This window comes from Schistocerca piceifrons, chromosome X, assembly GCF_021461385.2.
Source record: "Schistocerca piceifrons isolate TAMUIC-IGC-003096 chromosome X, iqSchPice1.1, whole genome shotgun sequence".
NCBI classification, from domain to species: domain Eukaryota; kingdom Metazoa; phylum Arthropoda; class Insecta; order Orthoptera; family Acrididae; genus Schistocerca; species Schistocerca piceifrons.
In genome coordinates this window covers 196,614,315-196,637,614 of record NC_060149.1, presented here as the reverse complement: position 1 = coordinate 196,637,614, position 23,300 = coordinate 196,614,315, and the positions used below count along the sequence as shown (strand labels likewise).

The following is a 23,300-nucleotide window of genomic DNA, read 5'->3' as shown; positions in this document are numbered from 1 at the left end:
ATACTATGATTCACACAATCAAATGCCTTGAATAGGCTGCAGAAAATATCTACCAGTGCTATTTTGTTATTTAACGGTTGTAAAATCTGGGATGTGAACGTGTAAATGGCATTCGCAGTAGAGCAACCCTTCTGAAACCAAACTGTGATTTGCTGAGGATGTTATTGTTGCCAACATGAGATACTACTCTAGAATAATCACCTTCTCAAAAACTTTGGAAAATGATATCAGCAGTAAAATAGGTCAGTAGTTACAGACATCTCTCTGATTACCTTTCTTAAAGAGGAGTTTAACAATAACATATTTTAGTCCCTCTGGAAAAATGCCTTGAGTTAGTGATGCATTACATATTTCAGACAATACCAGACTTATTATATGGGAACAAATCTTTAGTACTCTATTGGAAAGACCATCAAAATCAGAAGAGCTCTTATTCTTGAGAGAATGTATGACCCTCTTAATTTCAGAAATCGAAGTTGGTGGTACATTCATATGATGTAATTTTATGAGAGTGACTTCTTCTACATATTGCTGTGATCTTCCTCTTGAACTGTTGGTCCCTATGCTTTCTACTATGTTTGAGAAATGATTATTAAATACATTTGCTACCTGCGACTTGTCATTTATAACCCTTCCACTCAATTCAATAGTAATGTTATCTTCTTCTGTGGTTGGTTGTCCTGTCTATTGCTTCATGATATTCCATATTGCCTTAACTCTTTTGCCAGATGTACTGATTACTGACATTATATGCATGTTTCTTGAATTTTTAATAACCTGTCTCAGTAATTTTGAGTAGTTTTTGTAGTGCACAACTACTCCAGGGTTCTTGCCGAAAGATATGTTTCACTTTTCCTTTCACAAGATACTTTAATCCTCTTAGTGATTCATGGTTTTTTACATGGTTGTTTAATGTCCCTTCTGATTAGCTTATGTGGAAAGCTATTTTCAAATACTGATATGAATTTGTCATGGAATAGATTAAATTTTTTTTATTGGTATTTGGATCTTTATAAATTTCTTCCTGGGTTGTTTCTTGTAAACTACTCTTAAAAACCTTTATCCTGTAGTTACTAATGATTCAGACTGACTTCCACTGAGGTGTATCCACACTATAAGGCACTACATCATTTATCCTGTCTAACAGTGCATCATGATCACAGAGAGAGTCCGCCCCGGTAGCTGAGTGGTCAGCGTGACAGACTGTCAATCCAAAGGGCCCGGGTTCGATTCCCGGCTGGGTCGGAAATTTTCTCCGCTCAGGGACTGGGTGTTGTGTTGTCCTAATCATCATCATTTCATCCCCATCGACGCGCAGGTCGCCGAAGTGGCGTCAAATCGAAAGTCCTGCACCAGGCGAACGGTCTACCCGACGGGAGGCCCTAGCCACACGACATTTCCATTTTTTATCACAGAGAGCATATGCTACTGGGTAAACAGTTACTTCTTTGCTTTTTGCCTCATCAAAGAAAACATTATCAATTAGGGACCTACTGTCTTTATTCACCAGTGATGAAAAGTTAACTACTGAGAGCAAATTGTAGGATCCAAATGAGGTTTTCAGATTATTGTTCCTATCAGAATCCATTAGAATATCTACATTGAGGTCACCACAGACTATTAACAGCTTGCTGATGTCTGACAGACAGAACAGTAAGGAATTCAGGTTCCTCATAGATAATTCAAAATTTCCCACTGGGGATCTACAGGGTGTTACAAAAAGGTATGCCCAAACTTTCAGGAAACATTCCTCACACACAAAGAAAGAAAATATGTTATGTGGACATGTGTCCGGAAACGCTTACTTTCCATGTTAGGGCTCATTTTATTACTTCTATTCAAATCACATTAATCACGGAATGGAAACACACAGCAACAGAATGTACCAGCGTGACTTCAAACACTTTATTACAGGAAATGTTCAAAATGTCCTCCGTTAGCGAGGATACATGCATCCACCCTCCAACGCATGGAATCCCTGATGCAGCCCTGGAGAATGGCGTATTGTATCACAGCTGTCCACAATACGACCACAAAGAGTCTCTACATTTGGTACCGGGGTTGCGTAGACAAGAGCTTTCAAATGCCCCCATAAATGAAAGTCAAGAGGGTTGAGGTCAGGAGAGCGTGGAGGCCATGGAATTGGTCTGCCTCTACCAATCCATCGGTCACCGAATCTGTTGTTGAGAAGCGTACGAACAAATGGTTCAAATGGCTCTGAGCACTATGGGACTTAACAGCGGAGGTCATCAGTCCCCTAGAACTTAGAACTACTTAAACCTAACTAACCTAAGGACATCACACACATCCATGCCCAAGGCAGGATTCGAACCTGCGACCATAGCGGTCACGCAGTTCAAAACTGAAGCGCCTAGAACAGCATGGCCACTCCAGCCGGCAGCGTACGAACACTTCCACTGAAATGTGCAGGAGCTCCATCGTGCATGAACCACATGTTGTGTCGTACTTGTAAAGGCACACGTTCTAGCAGCACAGGTAGAGTATCCAATATGAAATTGTGATAACATGCTCCATTGAGCGTAGGTGGAAGAATATGGGGCCCAATCAAGACATCACCAACAATGGCAAATGTTCACAGAAAATCTGTGTTGATGACGTGATTGCACAATTGCGTGCGGATTCTCGTCAGCCCACACATGTTGATTGTGAAAATTTACAATTTGATCACATTGGAATGGAGACTCATCCGTAAAGAGAACATTTGCACTGAAATGAGGATTGACACATTGTTGGATGAACCATTCGCAGAAGTGTACCCGTGGAGGCCAATCAGCTGCTGATAGTGCCTGCACACGCTGTACATGGTGCAGAAACAACTGGTTCTCCCGTAACACTCTCCATACAGTGACATGGTCAACGTTACCTTGTACAGCAGCAACTTCTCTGACGCTGACATTAGGGTTATCGTCAACTGCACGAAGAATTGCCTCGTCCATTGCAGGTGTCCTTGTCGTTCTAGGTCTTCCCCAGTCGCGAGTCATAGGCTGGAATGTTCCATGCGTTCCGTGCTCCCTAAGACGCTGATCAATTGCTTCGAACGTCTTCCTGTCGGGACACCTTCGTTCTGGAAATCTGTCTCGATACCAACGTACCACGCCACGGCTATTGCCCCGTGCTAATCCATACATCAAATGGGCATCTGCCAACTCCGTATTTGTAAACATTGCACTGACTGCAAAACCACGTTCGTGATGAACACTAACCTGTTGATGCTACTTACTGATGTGCTTGATGCTAGTACTGTAGAACAATGAGTCGCATGTCAATACAAGCACTGAAGTCAAATTACCTTCCTTCAATTGGGCCAACTGGCGGTGAATCGAGGAAGTACAGTACATACTGACGAAACTAAAATGAGCTCCAACATGGAAATTAAGCGTTTCCGGTCACATGTCCACATAACATCTTTTCTTTATTTGTGTGTGTGAGGAATGTTTCCTGAAAGTTTGGCCGTACCTTTTTGTAACACCCTGTATATACTGTTACAATTAAAGTTGAACTGTTTTTCAGCATTAATTCACAGGCACACACTTCTATGTGCTGATCACTACAGAATCTACTTGTGTCAATTCTTTTGAACTTGTGTTTTGTCTTAATATATGCAACAACTCCTCCTTTTCCCATATTAGTTCTTCATGGCTAAGCTGCTAGACTGCAATCTCTTATATGTAACTTATCTAATCCTATGGTTATGTGGTGCTCAGACAGGCACAAGATGTCTATCTTTTCCTCTAAATTTTGCAAGCAGGCAAGAAGCTCTTCTACCTTATTACTCAGTCCTCTAATATTTTGGTGGAATAAGGTAACCTTACTTTTCTGTGCATTCTCGTGGGGCAGACATGAATCCTTTCACACAGAAAACAGACTCCCCTTCTTGTAATTGGTCCTTCCCCCTCATAACCTGACATCATTAATCTCAATGAAATGAAGAAATGAACATAGGTGACATACCAGTGAGGGAATATGGAATAGTTTTAGGTAAACAACTAGAATTCTCTCAGATACAGATTTATTCACACTTAGCTTCTACACAGATACAAGTCCGGAGGCTAACTGCCGTTAGCGTCCAACATCCTGCCCAAAGCCCTCTCCTCAAAGATAGCACACTTACGCACTAAACAAATATCGATATTTATGGCGCTCTACGCCACACCAGGTTCACCTCATGTATATCTAAGGCTCAACACAACTCTCATTCCAAGGAAAAGAAATCAGAGTCTTCCTGACCTGTAATTTGTTCTGCATAAATCTACAAATGCAAAATAAACCCTGTCTTACAGTCATGTAAGTGCCAGACTTTATAACCATGTTTTACTTTCTTTACAAACATAGACTGCTCAATGATGATCAGCCTTTGATGTGTCTTGTAGTGTCATCAGCCATAGCACTTGGCAGATCGTACACTTCACTGAAACAAATACTGAGCTGGGTCTTTGCTTGTAGAGATGATGATAGTAAACTTTGTGTCTGGGAACAGGCTTCATATTTTCACAACACAAATTCACTACAAGCATACTGATTCTTGTCCCTCAAGAACTCTAATAAAGCAGTCACACCTAGAAGGTTGAAAACTAACAGGGTCTCAACTCAAGCAAAAGATGTATTTCCGTAAAGATGTGAGCAGCAATAAATGCTTTATTTCCTCTGTAGTAGTTCATGTCGAATCATGAAAGTTTCTAACACCTTTCGTCTAATGCATCTTTCTCTTTCTTGTGTTGCATAGAAGTTTATTTGGTCATGGGTAGATTTGTAGATAGAAAGTAAATCACTTTTTTGTCTTCAGGAGTCAGGTGGAGAAATCAGCAGCATTTTGCTCAAAGACACCACCAAATCCTTCAAAGTATTTTGTATTAGTCTGTTATTTGGTGCCTAAAAATTCAGTTTTTCGCTTTATTGTCACATGTAAATTGTGTAATTGCAAGTTCTGGAATTCTGTTTTGATTTGCAAGAGCCAAGGTTAAGGGAGACATTTCTCACCCTTATCACATTGTTTCATCCATTTGTATGTACTTGAAACATTTGTATGTTGTGTGTGTTTTTGTGAAATATTTTATTTCTCATGATGAGAAACTGTGCAGCAGACACCTCATTTTGTAGGTGCATTGTGACTATTGTCAGATTTAAAGCCAACAATTCACATTACATTATGTTGTAAATTGATGATATATACTTCAGAACCTATTTTCCAGAACACATAATGAGTAAACACGTCAGCATTTCCTGAATTTCTTCTCCTTGCTTGCTTTATAAATGGCATGAATGACAAAAGAAGAGATTTTCAGCTAGCTACTTTTCTGACACTGAGGACTTTGCTGACAAAATCAATGAAGAGGCAACATAACAACTTTGTACACTTGATGACTCAAGAGCCAATAATAGCAATGGTAAGACAACACTAGTCAGTTAGTTGGTTGCGTGTTCCATTGATCAATCGCATGGTACAGTAGCTGTTATGATGTGGAACGTGTCAAGTGCACAAGCAATGCACATATGAAACAAGATTTTTAAAGATGAATATTTCTATTATTTACCCATTCCCTTAAATGACAGAAAATGCCTATACTATATTTATAGATTCATTTATTCCTATTCAAGAATTCATCTATGGTATAGAAGGAGTTGTCAAGGAGATATGATTTCAATTTATTTTTGAAGCTATTACTGCTGTCTGTCAGACATTTTATTTCATCTGGAAGTTTGAGTAAAGGATAGTGTAAGTCTTTCTTTTTTCTGATATTATAATCATGAATGTCACTGTTGTTTTTAACAGTGAACAGTTTACCAGAATCTAGACTGCAAGAGAAAGTGCCTGAAAGGATTTGGGTGGAAGATGAAACATGAAATAACTCTAAATGCAACTGAGTGTTATATAAAGTGAAAATCTGCATTTTTAGGCGCCAAGTAACAGACTTGATTGCTTGAAGTAGTTACTAAACCCAACAAAAGAGAAAACATTTTTCTTCCAAAACTAAAACAAAAATGCAATAAAAAGTTTTTTATTACTTTGCAAATAATGCCAACACTCCAAATGAAACTGCATTCTCAGATCCTTCTTCACACTTCTTAACTCAGTCTTTGGCAGTGACAGTTACAACAAAAATACAGGCAACATCCTGAAGGTAGTGTACATACTGAATTATATAAGACAACAAACAGTATCCATACTCTATGATTACAATGCTGCAAAATAATTCGAAAAATTGCACCAATATAAAACCAAATGTCTCAGCCATCTACTAATCGAAGCTATAACTGTTTTACATGGAAAGCCTCTGTTGGGTATTATAAACTTAAGCCAGTACTTTCACCAATCCCAAAAATACTTCTAGAACTCAATTTTTGAGATAGCTTTTAGCTGTCTAAGGTGTGTATTTTTAATCTACACTCATCGAACAATGTTGTTTAAGGTTTAACTTTTGGAACAAAGAGTGTTTAAAAATACTTGTTAATCCAATATGTTTCCTCAGGCACGACTGAGCTGTAATTTCAATGTCATGTCCATAAACCCCTATTTCATCACCTGTTATAATTTTTCAGAAGTTCTACATCGTTGTTGACTACATTTTGAGACTCCTGAGCAACTTGCATTCACCATTGTTTATGTTCAAAATTCAACAATCATGAGACAAATTTTGCTGTTACATTCCGTACCCAAAACATCAGCAGCAACATCCCCCAAATGTGATTTGGTGGCTGTTCGTTATTATTTCTTTAGCTTTCTCACAGTTTCCTCAGTTATATGCTGGACTGTCCAGGATGCTCATCACCTTCACAGCCTTCTTCAAAAAGCTTATACCACTCATAAACAGTAGTTTCACTGAAAGCAGAATCGGCAAAATCATTATTTGATATTTCTAAAAATGTTGTTGCACTTCATTAAGTTCTTAGAGCACAATTAGAGTTGTAAAACTACTGTATGCTAGCACAGACTATCATAAACAAACAGACTACAGTAGCTTTGGTCAGTTGATATTGTAACCGCATTATCTGTACACTGGGTCTGTTGAATAGCAATCAGGTGTTATCTCTATTTGATCACTTTGTTTGCATATGTGATCAGGGTCTTATTTTATTTCCCTAGAAACCAGGAGAAGTGAATTGTTTTGTATACATAAAAGTGCACAAGCTATGCAATCAACTAATTACTATTACTTACTAAATGCAATTTGTATTTGTAAGGCTATAAAATACAGAATGGACTAACACTGAATGATAGAAGATTCTCATTATTTATGAAACTAATAAGAAAAACAAGGGCAGTTGTCAGCTACCACTTTCTCTCTCACACATGTTCATTTATGTTTTTTCCCTGCCAATGCTACCAGTAATCCTATCATTTACTGTGTCATTTATGTGCTGTATCAAAATTATTGAAATATACTTCTGATAGAGTGCAACTCTAAGCACAATTTGTATTATATTCTCTGATCATTTTTATCACCAACACTACTAAAATACTTGTAAGCTCAATGGCTGACAACAGATTAAATATCTGATATGGCTAACACTGTAGAGACCCCCAACACAACGTGACTATACAAATCTGAGTAATAAAACATACAAAATCCCCATTACTTTTTGAACACACCTCATACAGTGCTAAAGTAAGGACTCTCTCTTGCTTGAGAGTCCTGGGACAGATGTACAGACACTCATGAATCTCAGACAGTGAATAATGCTGCACTGTTGAGCACATAGGCATATCACACATGCTATAAGTAAAATACTAGAAACATCAGTTGAACTTATTGAAACCATAACATTTTCTGTTTATATACTGGCAAACAAAACACTGAGATAACACAGAAAAAAGTTATTTTAAAATTAAAAGTGACGGAACAAAGACAGTTTAGATGGTTTTAAAAACTAGTGTTTTTCACTCATATCTGTCTGATATTTTGTCTATTATAAATCTTCCATTTATTACTACTTAGCCCTCTTCACACATGATTAGTAGATGTCATTCACACGTATACATTAGGCTTTTCCCTATAGTATGGGGAACAAATTTTTCATTCAGCACTAGTTTATTTTATTGGAAACTTGTGAAACACCATTGTAACTTGGGCGCCATCAATACATACAAACAATGTGTGATAGGTAAGTAATGTACAACTCCCACCCCAAGTCTTTTAATAACTCCATTTCAGCAGTCTGCATGTCAATTTCACTGTTCATCAAATCAGACTTTTGCATAAGTAATCAGCCACTTGCAGCTACTCTACAGACATGTACATACTAATATGTGTAAATCGTCATTATGTTAATATGTATCAAATGGTGGGGTAATTCCTCATGCATTACATAGTGTTACAGACCTGTCTCTTGGGTTGTACACAGGGAATAGCATGCCAAACCATATGCATCAACCTACTCCCTCAATGGGCAAGTTGTGTAAGCCTCGGGTTCTTTGTGTGCTGTATGATTCTAATATGAGAAGTGATCTTCCAGTGGCGTGATTTATGAGAACAGCATTACAAAGTTATCAAGCTGCTAAATTTCCTGAATGAGCATTATACACATGGGTAGTGTGTGAATGAAACAGTCCACATTACTTCATGCATTTCACTGTTGGTAGTTCACACTCCACTTCATTGATATTGACACTGAATACCATTTTACACATTCAAAGTTTTGATCTGGCAATATTAGATGAAGCAACTGCATTTAAGCAATCTATACACAGCTTTACCTGCAGAAAGTACTAAAGCTTTAACAAGTGTACTCCCATTTCCCACCATTACTTCATTACAGCAACACTTCTAAAAGTCTGATCCATATTTGATATCTTATTGCTGCTTGGTTTACATTACAATCATTATCCACACTTAACATTGCCGAGAAGAGTTCCAAGTCATAACAGCCATCTCATTTATCACTAATCAACTGTGATGTTTAACAGGCATCAAGTGTGATTATTCAGACATTTTTTCCCCAGTACATCATCAAAATCTGCTTGGAGAGAACATTTCAACTGAGGCACACTAACCTCTTACATGAAGTACTCTATTCTGTGAACAAACTTACAGAAATTATTGGAAGGATAGATGGCTACTCACCATAAAGACAACACACACAGTTGCAGACAAGCACAAGAAGAAGACTGATACACATCAGGCCTTCAGTTAAAACATCCACCAGAAAATATGAACACACTCATTCACGCAAGTGAAGTGTGCTTGCATGTGTGAATGCACATGTGTATGCATTTCTCTATTCTAATGAAGGCTTTTGCCAAAAGCTTAATGTGTACCAGTCTTCATTGTGCCTGACTGCAACTGAATGTCATTTTTACAGATTATACCAATGTATCCTTTCCACAACTGATATTCCAACCTGGACTTTGAATTTTTTGATAATAAATTCCATGGAAACAAGCTTTCAGTGTAACAGCCATCACTTCCAGTTGACTGGGAACTGGAATATTCGTTTGAGAAATTTAGTAATGGACTTCTGCAAGAAGATCCAGAATTTTCTGTTGTATCAACAGTTGACACTGACACAAAAGGAATCTATCTTACATGGCCCAACACAATCACATGAAATTGATGGCGTCATTCGAGTAGTTCTAGACCATAGTTACAAACAATATGGTAATAACCATTAATTCAGATCCCCCCCCCCCCCCTTCAAAGTTCAGTTTTAAATCCTGAGGTTTCTGGTTGCAGTTTGTGATGTCGGGCCATGAAGTACCCGGTACTTCTAGTAGATGTCACGTTCAGCTATTCATTCTTAAATCTCTAGTCATTCTTTACAATATGTGATAATGACTGCAAAAGTACCTAAGTTAGATTTGTTGCACATTGTATACATTTGACACCTATGAGTAATTATGAGCTCTACCTGACAAGTGGGCATTATGGACCAGCCCATTTCGATTTTCCTTACGTACATTTATCGAACTGGAAATCTGGGCACAGATTCCTAAAGCACAGTGACAACTTTAAAAAAGAAAAACTCAAAGTTCCCTCTAAAAATGATTTCCAACCTCTTAACTGCAAAATTTATCAGCTGTTTTGTAGCTGAATGGGTTGTTTCCAAGACTGGCAATTGAAGGATCTACATTTAGAATGCCTTTTTAACATTTTCTTTTTACTTTTGTTTAAATTCTATATTTATCAAGTGGAAATTAGAATAAAGAATCATTGAATCATAATGAAAATATATTATTAATAATGTGTTGTGTGAAACAAAATCTGATACAGGCATATGAAATGACCTATCATTAGTAATATTCCACAATGAATTTCACTTGGACATCATTTCACGTATCAAATTTAAATTCATTTCATATGACCCTTAATTGAAAGTAGGTTTATTTTCATTACAAAATTATGAGTAAATATTTCTTTGTAATTTCCACTTGACAAGTGGTACATAATTTAAATAAATGTAAAAAAAGATTTAAGTGGATTTGGAAGGACTGTTTGAAACCAAGCATTCAGCTACAGGCATCTACCTAACAGCCGCTAAGATTCTCTTTTCAGAGGCAACTTTTCAAATTTTCCTTTTTTTTTTAAACATGTGCCCAACTGCTTTAACAAATTGATATCTGGGTACAGACCGAAATCCTTGAAACATACACAAAGAAAAAAAAAATCGTAAAAAGAGCAGTCCTTATGGTCCCTTGTCAGATAAAAGCTCACAGGTGTAAAATCTATACAACCTGCTGTCTGACCAGAGGGCAAACACACAGTGCACAACAAATCTGACTTAAATATACTGCAGTCATTTTCACAAGTCTAACAGACACAGTCACCAATTTTTATCAAAGAAATGTAAAAACATTTCTTACCTCGGCATCTAGTTTATGCCTTTTAACAATAATATGCACACACTGCAGCAGGAAATCGTCTAGCTAGACCAATTCTCATGTCAGGCTTCAAATTTGCATATTCACATAACTAAATTTTCCAAGACAATTCTTTGCCACAAAGAAAATCTGCTACAAACTGGGCGTTGTCTTCAGTCGCATAGACTGGTTTAAGCTGTTAAACATCTCCCTCCAAACAAACTGTATTGTTAATAGTACACTATGAAATTGACACTTGAATCAGGAAAACAGATACAAATGCATACCGTCAAAATGTAGAGTGATACTTTATTCAGTATTAATATTAATAAGAAATGCAAATCATAAAATGAAGCATGAAAAGCAATCATGAAAAAACCTGAAAGTACTACTAACACCTTATGGGAACTTAAGAACAGCGAAGTGCATATTTTAGCATCTTCACTTTCTGACATTATCACAGGAATTCTAAAATGGAAACAGGTTGCGAAAATTATATAAGAAAGTTGAGAATTTTTAAGATGCTCAACTCATTTTGTTCTTGCGCGCATCACTTTATAGTTCAACATAGCTATAGTAATCAGTTATGACCTACTCTGTAAATGTTCAATATGCCTCAATTGGCACACTCATATGCACACTCATAATCCAACAGCATCCCCTCAGGTGTCAGTTTTCTAGTATGTTACGCCTGCCTACTTATCTGAATGCATTCAGTTTTATTTAGCCAGAGATTTTTAACACAAATATATCTGTGTGCTCTGGCTGGTTACAGTCATCTCCAGTTATGGAATGCAAATAATTACAGTTCCTCACATAAATGTACCAAGGTAACTTAAAATCCCATGAACACCAGAATAATTGAAATACCTGGCACTATCAACATCTCGAAAAACAAACCACCGTATTTTCCTCAGTTGCCTTTAAACAGTTGTTTTAAATCAACCACAATTTGAGGGACTGGAATGTTGCACTTTGTGACATTGAGACCACCCACCTGCATTTTAACAACTTTTGCAAGTAAAATGTCACTTTCTCAGTACATTAACAAATGATTATCTCCACACAAAGATCAAGACAGAGTAGAAAACTCTGACCGCAGTGTAGGTTCCAGCTCCCATCAAATAGAAAATTTTCCCTTTCAATTTAACTATTACAATGTGAGCCCAGCACTCACTACTACAGCAAATCCACCACTCAGTTTAACAGTAAGTAACAAAAACACAGGGGAAATTTTCACCATTGCATACTGTAGCTGCTTAAGAAATGAAAGCGCTTTAACAACGCAGCAAGGCTCAAAACATTTATTGCTAATTACAAAAAAATTACATCATCTTATTCTATGAGAAGATATGACTTCTAGACATAAAACATTTCAAAAACTGGTTCTGCAAACAGAGATGTAAACCATCCAGACATGTTAGGCTCCTATAAAATCTTAAAATTAAGCGAACCTGTTACAGATATTTTTCAGAAAATTTATCTCCGACTTAATCCAAAACAAATCTCAGTTTTCTCTGTAATACATCCCAGCTTACATACTAGCATCTTTTGTAGGAACTGTAATAAACCTATAAACATGATACTACTAAAAAAGTTGACTTGGGACGAAATTAACTATTTCTTAACACATTAAGAATTTGCCGCAGCCTATAAAATTACTTGCTCTTTTCTGTACATGTGATGGTAAAAAACACTATGGCCGTACCTGATAACACTGCAGTTTTACTCACTTAGCAGACAGATGGAATCTGGGGTCAGGTTTGACAAACTTTCAAATTTTTTAGATATTAAAGCCAATGACTTTTTACAAAAATAGTTTTATATAATTAATGAATTAATACAGTTGACAAACTCATCTCTAAATCCTATACTCAGAAGTTCACAACATAATTGTCATACTGCAGTAGCTTCACATTCACAATTTATCAAACAAGTTTCAAAAATAAAGTCAATAAAAAGGTTACACAATTTTAAATGAATTTATGAAATTTAAAAAGATTTTCAGTCAATAATTATGAACATTAACACTTCAAGATACAAGAGGTAAATTGTGATGCTTTTGCAGAATTGTGTAAATCTTAAGAATACATAAATTTCACTTAAAACAATCATCACACAATGCCCTGTCTTCCATACAGTTTTTTTACACGGCTGCCTAAAAATGACAAATCCCTTAAATTTAACAATAAGATACAAAACACACAGCCAACATAATAATATATAGTTATATGTATATATATGAGATTTGGCATTGGTTGATAATACACTTCTAAGCTTTAAATAAGTCAATACCTAACATCTCTGTATTACTGATGTACAGAAGTGTACCAGTATATCAATAACAAATGTCTAGTCTATAACAGCATAATTCCAATGTCTACAGCAGGAAGTGGTCAGATGTTATGCTTTATAAATAACTTGCTATAGATGTCTTAAAGGGTAATATATGTTTCACAATCTTATGCATCATCATGCAAACTTCTGACTTGTTACCTTTCATTCCACAATATAGACCATTTCACAGAAAACTCTTGATAAGTTTCAAGAAAGGAAATTTCTACTGTTAAGCTCTGGGATACATTTAACATACACAAGTTGACAGTTTATTTCTCCATACCCATCCTCATCAGAACATAAATATGTATTTAACAATAGAGAATGAATATGAAGGATTTTTTGACGGTTTACTTCCACTGACAGTGACTGTAGAATTTTACACATCGATTTTTAATGTCCGTGCAAGAACAGACCTGATTAAATAGAGTGATCTACACATACACTGCCTACAAGAGGCAATTTAACATGAATGGAAACAACAGATACAACAAATTCTGAAAGTTACATCAGTAACAATTATTTGTGTCACATACATTAATACAAGACGCTGCCCTTCATCCACTGCCTCTCATCTTTTGAAATTACGGATGGTCTGTGATTGCTCCTGCTAAAGAAGAAAACATTTATGAAATTCCACTGTAAATATATATAGGTTTTCACATATGCATACATATACATTGGACCCAATTACTTGACTGTAAGAGATGCTTGATATGAAATATAGCAAACAGGAAAGAATGAAAGAGTGCCTACTGACAAATTCCACTAATTCATGTCAGTATACTTACTGGGCAACCAAAATTCATTGCAATATTTCACACAGTACTAACTTCCACTTTTTCCCAGGCCATCAGACATGTGCTCCAATCAATATGAAATAGCACAGTGGCTGGGTAACACATATATATTAGTGTCTGTCATAGGTGACTCTACAGCTGTTCGATAACTGAAAAAGCTGTACAGCTGATGGCAGAAATATGCTTTTTTCTATTTTTATGAATGTTACATTGCAGTATTTTGTGTAGTATCATTTCATCCCTAAGAGCCATGTATAGTTACACTATAAAGTACAAGAAACTGGTGGAAACAGTGAATTATATCAAGCTTAGCAACACATTACAATTTCACAATAATTTTCTTACTCCCCACATTTAGCATGTTTCCGTGCTAGCTCTGGCAAAATGTTGATTTGTGAAAATTAACATGTAAATATGATAACGGGAAGCCCTGCAAGAATGTAAGTAACACCAGTTGTTCTGACATACATAACTGACAGCTATCCTTACAAACCATCCCTCATTACCATAATCCTTCCAGCCTTTAGCCCCCTGCCCCACATCAGCCTCCTCCCTGCCCCACAAATAACTTCATCCCGCATCCACACCCCCTTCTTCAGTCTCCTCTTCTTTGTTTTGTCACCCCCTCCCAGCCCCACTCCTTCACTTCATCTCCATTTGTGCACGCCAGCATCAAGAGATTCATCTAATGTGTCAAAGATAAGCAGGTGTTAGAGTGCTATACTCTTTCCTAGAATTTTCAAGAACTGTTGAAATAAGACGTTATTCTATTTGGAAATAAAGCACAATGTACTCCCAACTATTTCAGGTAATGTGGGGAGAAGATGCATGAGTAACCAAGGAACATGAATAATCTAGGTATTTTCCAAGTGTATTTAAGACTGTCTACTGGGCAGGTAGTAGTGGCAGTGTCACCAGCCAAGATCTGCATGCCCTCAGGTGCAGCTCGGGACAATCTTCTCCCACTGCCTGTATAGCTAAGTTTCTGCTGCTGCCCTTAGCAGCCAACAAATTGCACCGTCAGTCCCCACGTGTGCAACATATATGGCTTTTATGCACGAATAATCCACAAACCAGATAATCAGCACACAAACTGGAATACACTAATTTTACACTATGCAAGAAATATTAGTACTTTAATACATAACTATTTATGCACAACTAATTTCAATGTAAAAATCTGCAATCTATTAGCAGCACTCACATTACACAGTCACATCACATTATGTAACCTATTACATTACTGACTTACCAGCCATGTTATAGAGTGAGATTAGTGGAAAACTGCATGCTGAAACACTGCTCATTTTCTCCTTGTGTGAAGATTAGCACCAGAGTAGTAGAAAAAAGCACAATGATGCAATAGACAGAAGCCTCTTACAACTAATTTTGCTTTGGCAAGGCATAAAGAGCAGAGTGGTACGAAGTGCAACTTGCAGGAGACTCCAGATCATTGTTACTCCTTTCTTTGGCTTTAAAAGTATTGTTTGGCAAGGCAGTAGCATTAATATAGCTTAGTTTCAACTGTTTTCACACTGTCTTAATATCCCCTTTTCTTTATGACCAATAGCAAATACTCTAGTACATAGTCTGTAATAACCACATCCATTGTTATTGTTACCACACAATTTCAACATATATATTCCTGTTGCAGGTTGACATTAATAAAATAATGAAACCACACATGGAAACAACATACACTGCCCCTGTGGCACTGCCAAATAAGTGAAAAGTTGAGGCAGAACCAGCGGTCACACCTCCCTGTAACTTCAGCACTTGCTCCAAGGTCAAACGAGAGGCACAGACGTGAGAGGATGTTTACAATATGTCATTAAACATGTGCGTCTAAAATATGAACAACCTTCAACTTTCTTAGAGCCCACAAACCCTGGCCAGCCCTAAAAATAAAAAATAAAAAACAGGACTGCTTGCACTAATCTCAGGCATTATGTATGCCTACATTGCCTAACTCCACCAACACTCCATTGCCTCTCCATCACATGAACAGACTGAACAATGAAATGTAAATATGGTTCCTCACTAATATTTTTACTGAACACTGGTGTAGAAAAAGCTGACAGAAAGGAACAGTATGTTTAAAAAAAATTGGACTGAATGTAAACAACAAGACTTCACAAATAATCATGTACACGGAAGGAACAAGCTGAAACACTTATTTGGAAGGGATAACATTATAATCAGTTTCCCTGTTTCAAGTATATCTGAAGACCAACTTCACCCAATTAATACCATTAATAGGAAATACTCAACAGGGCACAGAGGATATTTTTATAATAGTCAGAAACTCAGACCACAAAGTATCACAAAATCAATACTTACCATGTCCAACACATACTTTGTGCCAATTCTCACTCATGGCTTAAAGATGTATATCCCACTGAAGATATACTAAAGCAGAATTCAAGTGGCACATGAGATTCTTAAGAACTATGAACCTAACTGAATGTCCAAGGCAGAAGACCACACAAAAGACCCACAATCTGCTGGACAGGCACAGTGAAATTAGACAGGGAGGAGTGAGGATTCTAGTGGGAAGGCATTCAGGAACAAGCGATCTACAAGAACACTTACACCATACCCAGGAAACAAGCTAGGGAATAATAATGAAACAATTTTCATACCCACAACGTGAGAGACAGAGACAGAGACAGAGAGAGAGAGAGAGAGAGAGAGAATATGAAATTACTATTTACCATCTTAACATGCACAGGCATCAGGGCGTGCTCCTTTTTGTTCTCCGGTAAGCTTTATCTGATCAGGGAATTCACTATAGAGCTCAACTTCACTCTCCTGCGCCAATGCATTCTTTGCGATGGTCTGGAATGCCTGCTCCACATTGATGGCTTCTTTAGCTGACGTTTCGAAGTATGGAATATTGTTCTTACTTTGACACCACTGGCTGGCACGTTTCACTGAAACCTATGGAAAGAAAATTTTTAAAATCTGACAGGAAACTTTACACATGATAATGGAACAAAGTAACAGCTGAAACTGCTCGATTACCAACGTAAAACTACTATGTAATAAAAGTAAATTATTAATTCTTACTTGTCTACAGAAGCCAAGACCACTAGTTGTCAGCCCTAGGCCATCAAGAGTTGCTTTTGTTTATAAATTAAAGCTGAGTGAAAATTTAAAGTTATTTCACTAATTTTAAAATAATTTACATTTTTAGAAGCACCTCCTGTTCCCATAAAACTTCCAGATCACGTCAATTAAGCACTGTATGCCTGGCGATATTTTACACCAGAAAATCACACAAATACCAGTTTCCGGCAGATGGAACAGCACTGGCACTGTGTGGAAAACACAGTACTCTCAATAATTTCAATATGCAATGTATATTCTTTGGCTAGAAGTTTGCTCATTAAGCCATATGGCTCTTACTAGATTCTTTTCATATCTTTTCCAGCTCAAAAACAATTTTTTTTTTTTAGATCTTTACTCTTTGCATATGTTGGTTGGTTTGTTTGAAAAAAGAGGGGGCGGGGGGGGGGGGGGGGGGAGAGGGGAAGAGACCAAACTGCGAGGTCATTGGTCCCTTCTTCCCAATAAAACAATTACCCAAAGGAAAGAAGAAGACAGGAGAAAGGAAAAACCCGAAGAATGACGAGAGGACAACAAACACTGCACTGAACAAAACAGGACAAAAAAACCAGAGATGCAATAAACAGGGAGAGGAGCTTAGCTTAAAAACAAGAAAGCACATGACCATGGCTGGCTGACAATGAGTATCAAAAAGGAGAAGCCAACCACACCAACACATTAAAATCTCCTCCCTAAAAGCCCTCGGGTGGAGGATGCAAAGGGACAAAGTTCATGCACTAAAACTCCGATCAAATGATAAAACCCAACCTCACAAATAAAACATAGAACTAAAGCTGCTATTGGAGACATTGTCACCGAACACCAAAGGTAGGTTGCTAGGAAAGTTACAAGTTCGTCACAGGGCAGGTAAAACTGGCCAGTCCAGGAAGAGGTGGACGACTGTCACTTGGGAGCCACAGCGACACTGAGGTGGGTCCTCATGATGGAGGAGGTAACAATGTCTGAGCCATGTATGGCCAATGCAGAGTCAACAGGACAACTGATTCCCTGCAAGAAGTCCACAGGGAAGACTTCCACACAGTCGCAGTCTCCTTAATGACACACAGTATGTTGTGCGTATCGTTATACCACTCCAGCTCCCAAAACCAAAAAACCTTGCGGCATAAGAAACGCAGGTCTGTTCCAGCGATGTCCATCTTCAGAATCTGTTTCTGCGTAACCTGTTTGGCCAGCCTGTCAGCAAGTTCGTTGCCTGGGATTCCAACATGTCCTTTGGTCCACACAAACACCACTGAATGACTGGACTGTTCCAGGGCAGAGATGGACTCGTGGATTTTTTTTTGTTTGTGGTTTTAGGGCACAGAACTTCTATGGACTCCTGGATGTTCACTACCAAAGGATGGCGAGGGTAGCACTGGTCGAGAGCTTGTGATCTCCTCAGGGAGTCTTAACAGAGAAGAAATGACTCACCAGAACAGGAACGGATGTACTGAAGTGCATGAGATACGGTCACAAGCTCTGCAGTGGGTACACTGCAGCCAGCGAGCAAGGAATGCTGTTCAATATGGTCTCTGTGGACATATGCAAAGCCAACATTACCATCAGCAATCAAGTTGTCAGTGTAAACTACTTCAGAGCCCCTGAACATGTCAACAATTGAGAGGAAGTGACAGAGCGGCAGGGTTAACTGAGTCCTTAGGACCATGGAGGTGTACGTGAATGCACCTCAAGCGGAAGTGGTAAAGGGAACGACTCCAGTTTGGAGAGAAGGGATCGCACACTAACTGCAATTGTGAGCCCTGACCTGGGACACCAATGCAGGAGATCAACTGTGCACATTGGATCCGCAATGGAGGGACTCCACCCGGATACTGGTCACAAAACTCACTCTAAAAGCTCCCGTTGCTAGTCTAACGCCAGAGGTGCACTGGGTTGAGGAAATTAAACACAGAGTGCTGCCAATTCATAAATCAGACTCCTACAGTCAAGGTGGGATTGAACAAGGGCTTTGTAGAGATGCAGCAGCGTAGAGCTATCTGCACCACAGTTGTTGTTGCTCAGGCAGCAGAGAGCATTGAGATGCTGCCAGCACTCCCACTTACACTGACAAAGGTGAGGTAGCGAAGTCAATCAGGCATCGAAAACCAGTCCTAAGAATCGATATGTCTCCACTACAATGAGTGGATCGTCATTAAGATAAAGTTCAGGTTCGGGATGAACGGTATGACGCTGACAAGTGCACGACACACTGTTTTGTGGCTGAAAACAAAGCCATGGGCTACAGCCCATGACTATGCCTTCTGGATGGCTCCCTGTAGGCACCTAACAGCAACTTCAGTACTGGAGGAGCAATACGAAATGATTAACTCATCCGCATACAAAGAAGGGGAGACAGACTGCCCTACACCTGCTGCTAGGCCACTGATGGCCACTAAAAATAGAGAGACTCAATACAGAACCCTGCAGAACGCCATTCTCCTGAATACGGAGTGTACTATGGGAGGCACCAACTGGGACACGAAAAGTACAGAGCGAGAGGAAGTTTTGGATAAAAATCGGGAGAAGGCCTCCAGAGACCCAACTCAATGTAGCAAGGGTATGATGTTACCAGGTCATGTCTTAAGACAAAAGACAGCAACCAGGTGCTGACATCTGGAAAAAGGCTGTTCGGATGGCAGACTATGGCAACCCCAGCAGAAGCCGCCCTGACCTGGAGCTAGTAGCCCACATTACTCCAGGACCCAACCCAACTGCCGACACCATCCGTTTCAGCAACTTACAGAGAACATTTGTGACTGATGGGCTGATATCCACATCACGTGGATTTTTACCGAGTTTTAGCACCAGAATGATGGTGCTCTCCCGCCATTGCAATGGAAAGATGCTATCGCAGAAGATAACTAGGAGAGATCGCGTGTAGTCAGACAAGAGATGTTTAATCATATGGCTGTGGATCCCATCTGGCCCAGGAGCTGTGTCAGGGCAATGTGCAAGGGCACTAAGGAGCTCCCACTCTGTAAATGGGGCATTATATGGTTCACTGTGGTATGTAGTGAAGAAGAGGACTTTCCATCTGCCGTTTGAGGGTGCAAAAGGCTGCGGGGAAATTCTGGCGCAGAGGCTCAAGCATAGTGCTTGACGAAGTGAGTGGCAATCACATTTGTGTCGGTAGAGAGCACGTCACTGATGTTAATACCAGGGACACCTGTTGGGGTCTGGTACTCTAAAAGACGTCTGATCATCGTCCAGACTTCGGAAGGTTACCTATGGCACCCAATAGTCTATACGTACCTCTCCCCATACTCCCTGTTTCCATCGTTATATAAGCAGGAGAATGCAGGCACGAAGCTACTTAAAGGCTATTAGAAGCTGTAGGGGAGAGTGCCACTTATGTCACTGGAGAGCTCGCCAACACTAATTGCCTCAGTGACTTCCAGCGACCACCAATGGAATGTCTGGCTGGGGGCACCCTAGACAACGAGGGATCGTGTTTTCCGCCACAGAAATCGTTGTAGTGACCTGCTCAATCACAACCTCAATGGCACCACGTGAGGGACATTCAATGGTGACAGCAGAGGCAAAGGCTACACAGTCTGCCTTGTTTAAAGCGTCTGTGGGCGCGATGCTAGGAGAGTGACAGGAAGATGGGGATGTGGTCACTACCACACAGGTCGCCATGTGCTCTAGTGGATAGATGGGGGAGGCCTGGGTGCAAATTCATAAATCAATGGCTGAGTAAGTACCATGAGGTAAACTGAAATGTGTGGCGGCCCCAGTATTAAGAGGCAGAGGTCGATTTGGGACAGTAAATTTTCAACAACTCTGCCACAGCCAGTAAGCATGGTACTACCCACAAGGTAGTATGGGCATTATAATCTCCCAAAAGTAGAAAGGTTTGGGGACTTGTTGAATCAGTGCAGCCAATACGTTGAGGGGTGCCACACCATCTTGAGTGAGTTATACGCTGCAGACAGTTATTTCCTGTGTCATCTGTATCCTGACATCCAGAGATCCAAGAGGAGTCTGAAGGGGACACAGTTCAGGATATACAAGCAAACTCCACTTCACACCATTATATTTGCTACAGTTACTGTAATATCAATTGTAGCTATGAAGGGCAGGGGTCCGCATTGCCAGGAACCAGGTGTCCTGGACGGCAACGCAGATAGCAGGTGTAAAGCTTGACAGTTCCCGTAGCTCAACCAGGTGGTGGAAAAAACCGCCGCAATTCCACTGGAGGGTGAGGTGATAGTGAGACTGGGATGGTATGAAACTCAAGAGGTAGTCTACACCTCAGGGTCACCTGCTGCGACAGACTTACTTCCTGAACACGCTACATCCATTGTGTTCAAGGGTCTGGTGAGATATAGGACCTCAGCAGATGCCAGAATCTTCACATCATCCTCAGACTCAGAGCTTTTAGGAAGCAGTGGTGTGGGTGCCACCACAATTCCCTTGGTCTTGGGGGAGGGGGTCTTCTTTCTGGATTTCTCTCGCTGATCCTTTGGTTTCTCGGCTGGGAGGGCTTCACTGATTCAGTATCTGGGACTGAATGATCCTAAAGCCCTATGACTAGCTGCATTTGGGCACTTCAGCCACTAGCAGGTATAATCTTCCTCACTAGCAGAAACCTGGAAAGGCAGTAATCCAAGGGTCCCCTTCCTAGTGATAGGAGCCCAAGAACACTTCCGCTTCTCCGGCTGAGAAGTGGGGAATGGTGTCCCCGATGGTTGGGGGGACAGTGCTCCCAAGGTAGGTACCCTCCAGCATCAAGAGGGCAGGTGTAGTCTTTCGGCTCAGAGCTGATGAACTCGCAGACCTGATGGGGCTACAACTGTTCAAGTAGCGGCAGCATATGAGGTCACAGCTACAGGATGTAGGCGCTCAAATTTCCTCTTGCCTTCAGTGTAGGTCAGTCGGTCCAGGGTCTTTACTCCATGATTTTCGTTTCTCGCTGTAAAATCCTGCTGTCTGGTGAGCTAGGGGAATGATGCTCTTGACACAGATGGGAGGCAGGGCACATGGAGTATTGGGATGAGATGGACGACCACAATCTCGACATGTGAGGCTGGAAGTACAGCGGATGACATATGGCCGAACTTCCAGCACTTGCACTTAAAGCACCACATTTGGGGAGGGATACATGGTTCGACATCACAGCGGTAGACCATCACCTTGACCTTATCGGCCAATGTGTCACGCTCTAAGGCCAAGATGACGGCACCAGGGCAACATTATTATCTCTGACCCTGATGGATGAGCCTGACAAAATGAATTTATCACTGTAAGTCGGTGCACAGTTCATCATCAGACTGCAAAAGAAGGTCCCTGTGGAATATAATACCCTGGACCATATTTAAACTCTTATGAGGCATGATGCTAATGGAAACATCTCCAGTTTGTCACAATCGTGTAACGCCCATGACTGGGCAGAGTGTGCCATTTTTATCAAGACTGACCCTGACCGCGTTTTAGACAAGCCCTCTTACCTCCCCAAACTTGTCCTCTAAATGCTCTACAAAAAAAAAAAAAATTAGGCTTCATCAAGACATAGGAGTCCCCATCAGCTCTCCTACATACAAGGTACCGGGACAAATAAGTTCCTCTGCCATCCTTAGCCTGGCGTTCCTCCCATGGTATGGCCAAGGAGGGGAACGATTTAGCATTATACTTCCTTGCATTGTACTGAGACTGAACACTTTGAGACTGCTGGTGTTTGATCACCAGCAAGTGATGACATGGTACACTTCATCACATGCCATCCGCCCTGATGCCACCCACTCTGACCAGAGGCCCTCCCCAAGGGCACCATCCAGCCACAGCAAAGGCCCCCTGGCTGGATGGCCATTGCTGTGGCACAGGCATCAGCAGAGTGATCCCTTTGTAGTCAGGGGGGCTACAACCAACAGGGTACATGACTGCCCCAGCACAATGGACTGACTACCACGGTGGAAATGAGGTACAAGGAATTCCATGGTCCTCATCAGTGCAGAAAATGACACTGTGTAGTAGGTGGAGGAAAATGCACCCAGGAAGGTGTCCTTGCTCATAAGATGGAGAATGAGTGGGACTGCAATCCCACAAGAAAGTAGGCTACAGATCTCAATGCACAATGGACATAATGCACATGATGCAGATGATGCACCATGCAACCCTTTCCCAATTGGCTTGCTCTTCAGGAATATTTTGAAAAATGGAGCTCAAACCCTACAGGCGATCATCACATAAAGGCCAAAAGGTGCGACTCCTTTTAGTCGCATCTTACGACAGGCAGGAATACC

At 40.0% G+C, this 23,300-nt stretch overlaps 1 protein-coding gene across 2 annotated transcripts in view; it reads right to left on the bottom strand.

Moving 5' to 3' along the window:
• Window positions 1–12,089: 12,089 nt before the first annotated feature.
• LOC124721253 (ras-related protein rab7) overlaps window positions 12,090–23,300 on the bottom strand; it is a 32,185-nt gene continuing 20,974 nt past the window's right edge. The window contains exons 4-5 of one of the 2 annotated variants that reach the window (XM_047246121.1): window positions 16,665–16,890; window positions 12,090–13,760 (exon numbers count right to left, since the gene is read on the bottom strand). In XM_047246121.1, the coding sequence (XP_047102077.1) occupies window positions 16,669–16,890 (222 nt within the window). In that variant the 3' untranslated portion in view covers window positions 12,090–13,760; window positions 16,665–16,668. The remainder of the gene's footprint in view (window positions 13,761–16,664; window positions 16,891–23,300) is intronic. The other variant, XM_047246122.1, reaches the window with a different exon arrangement.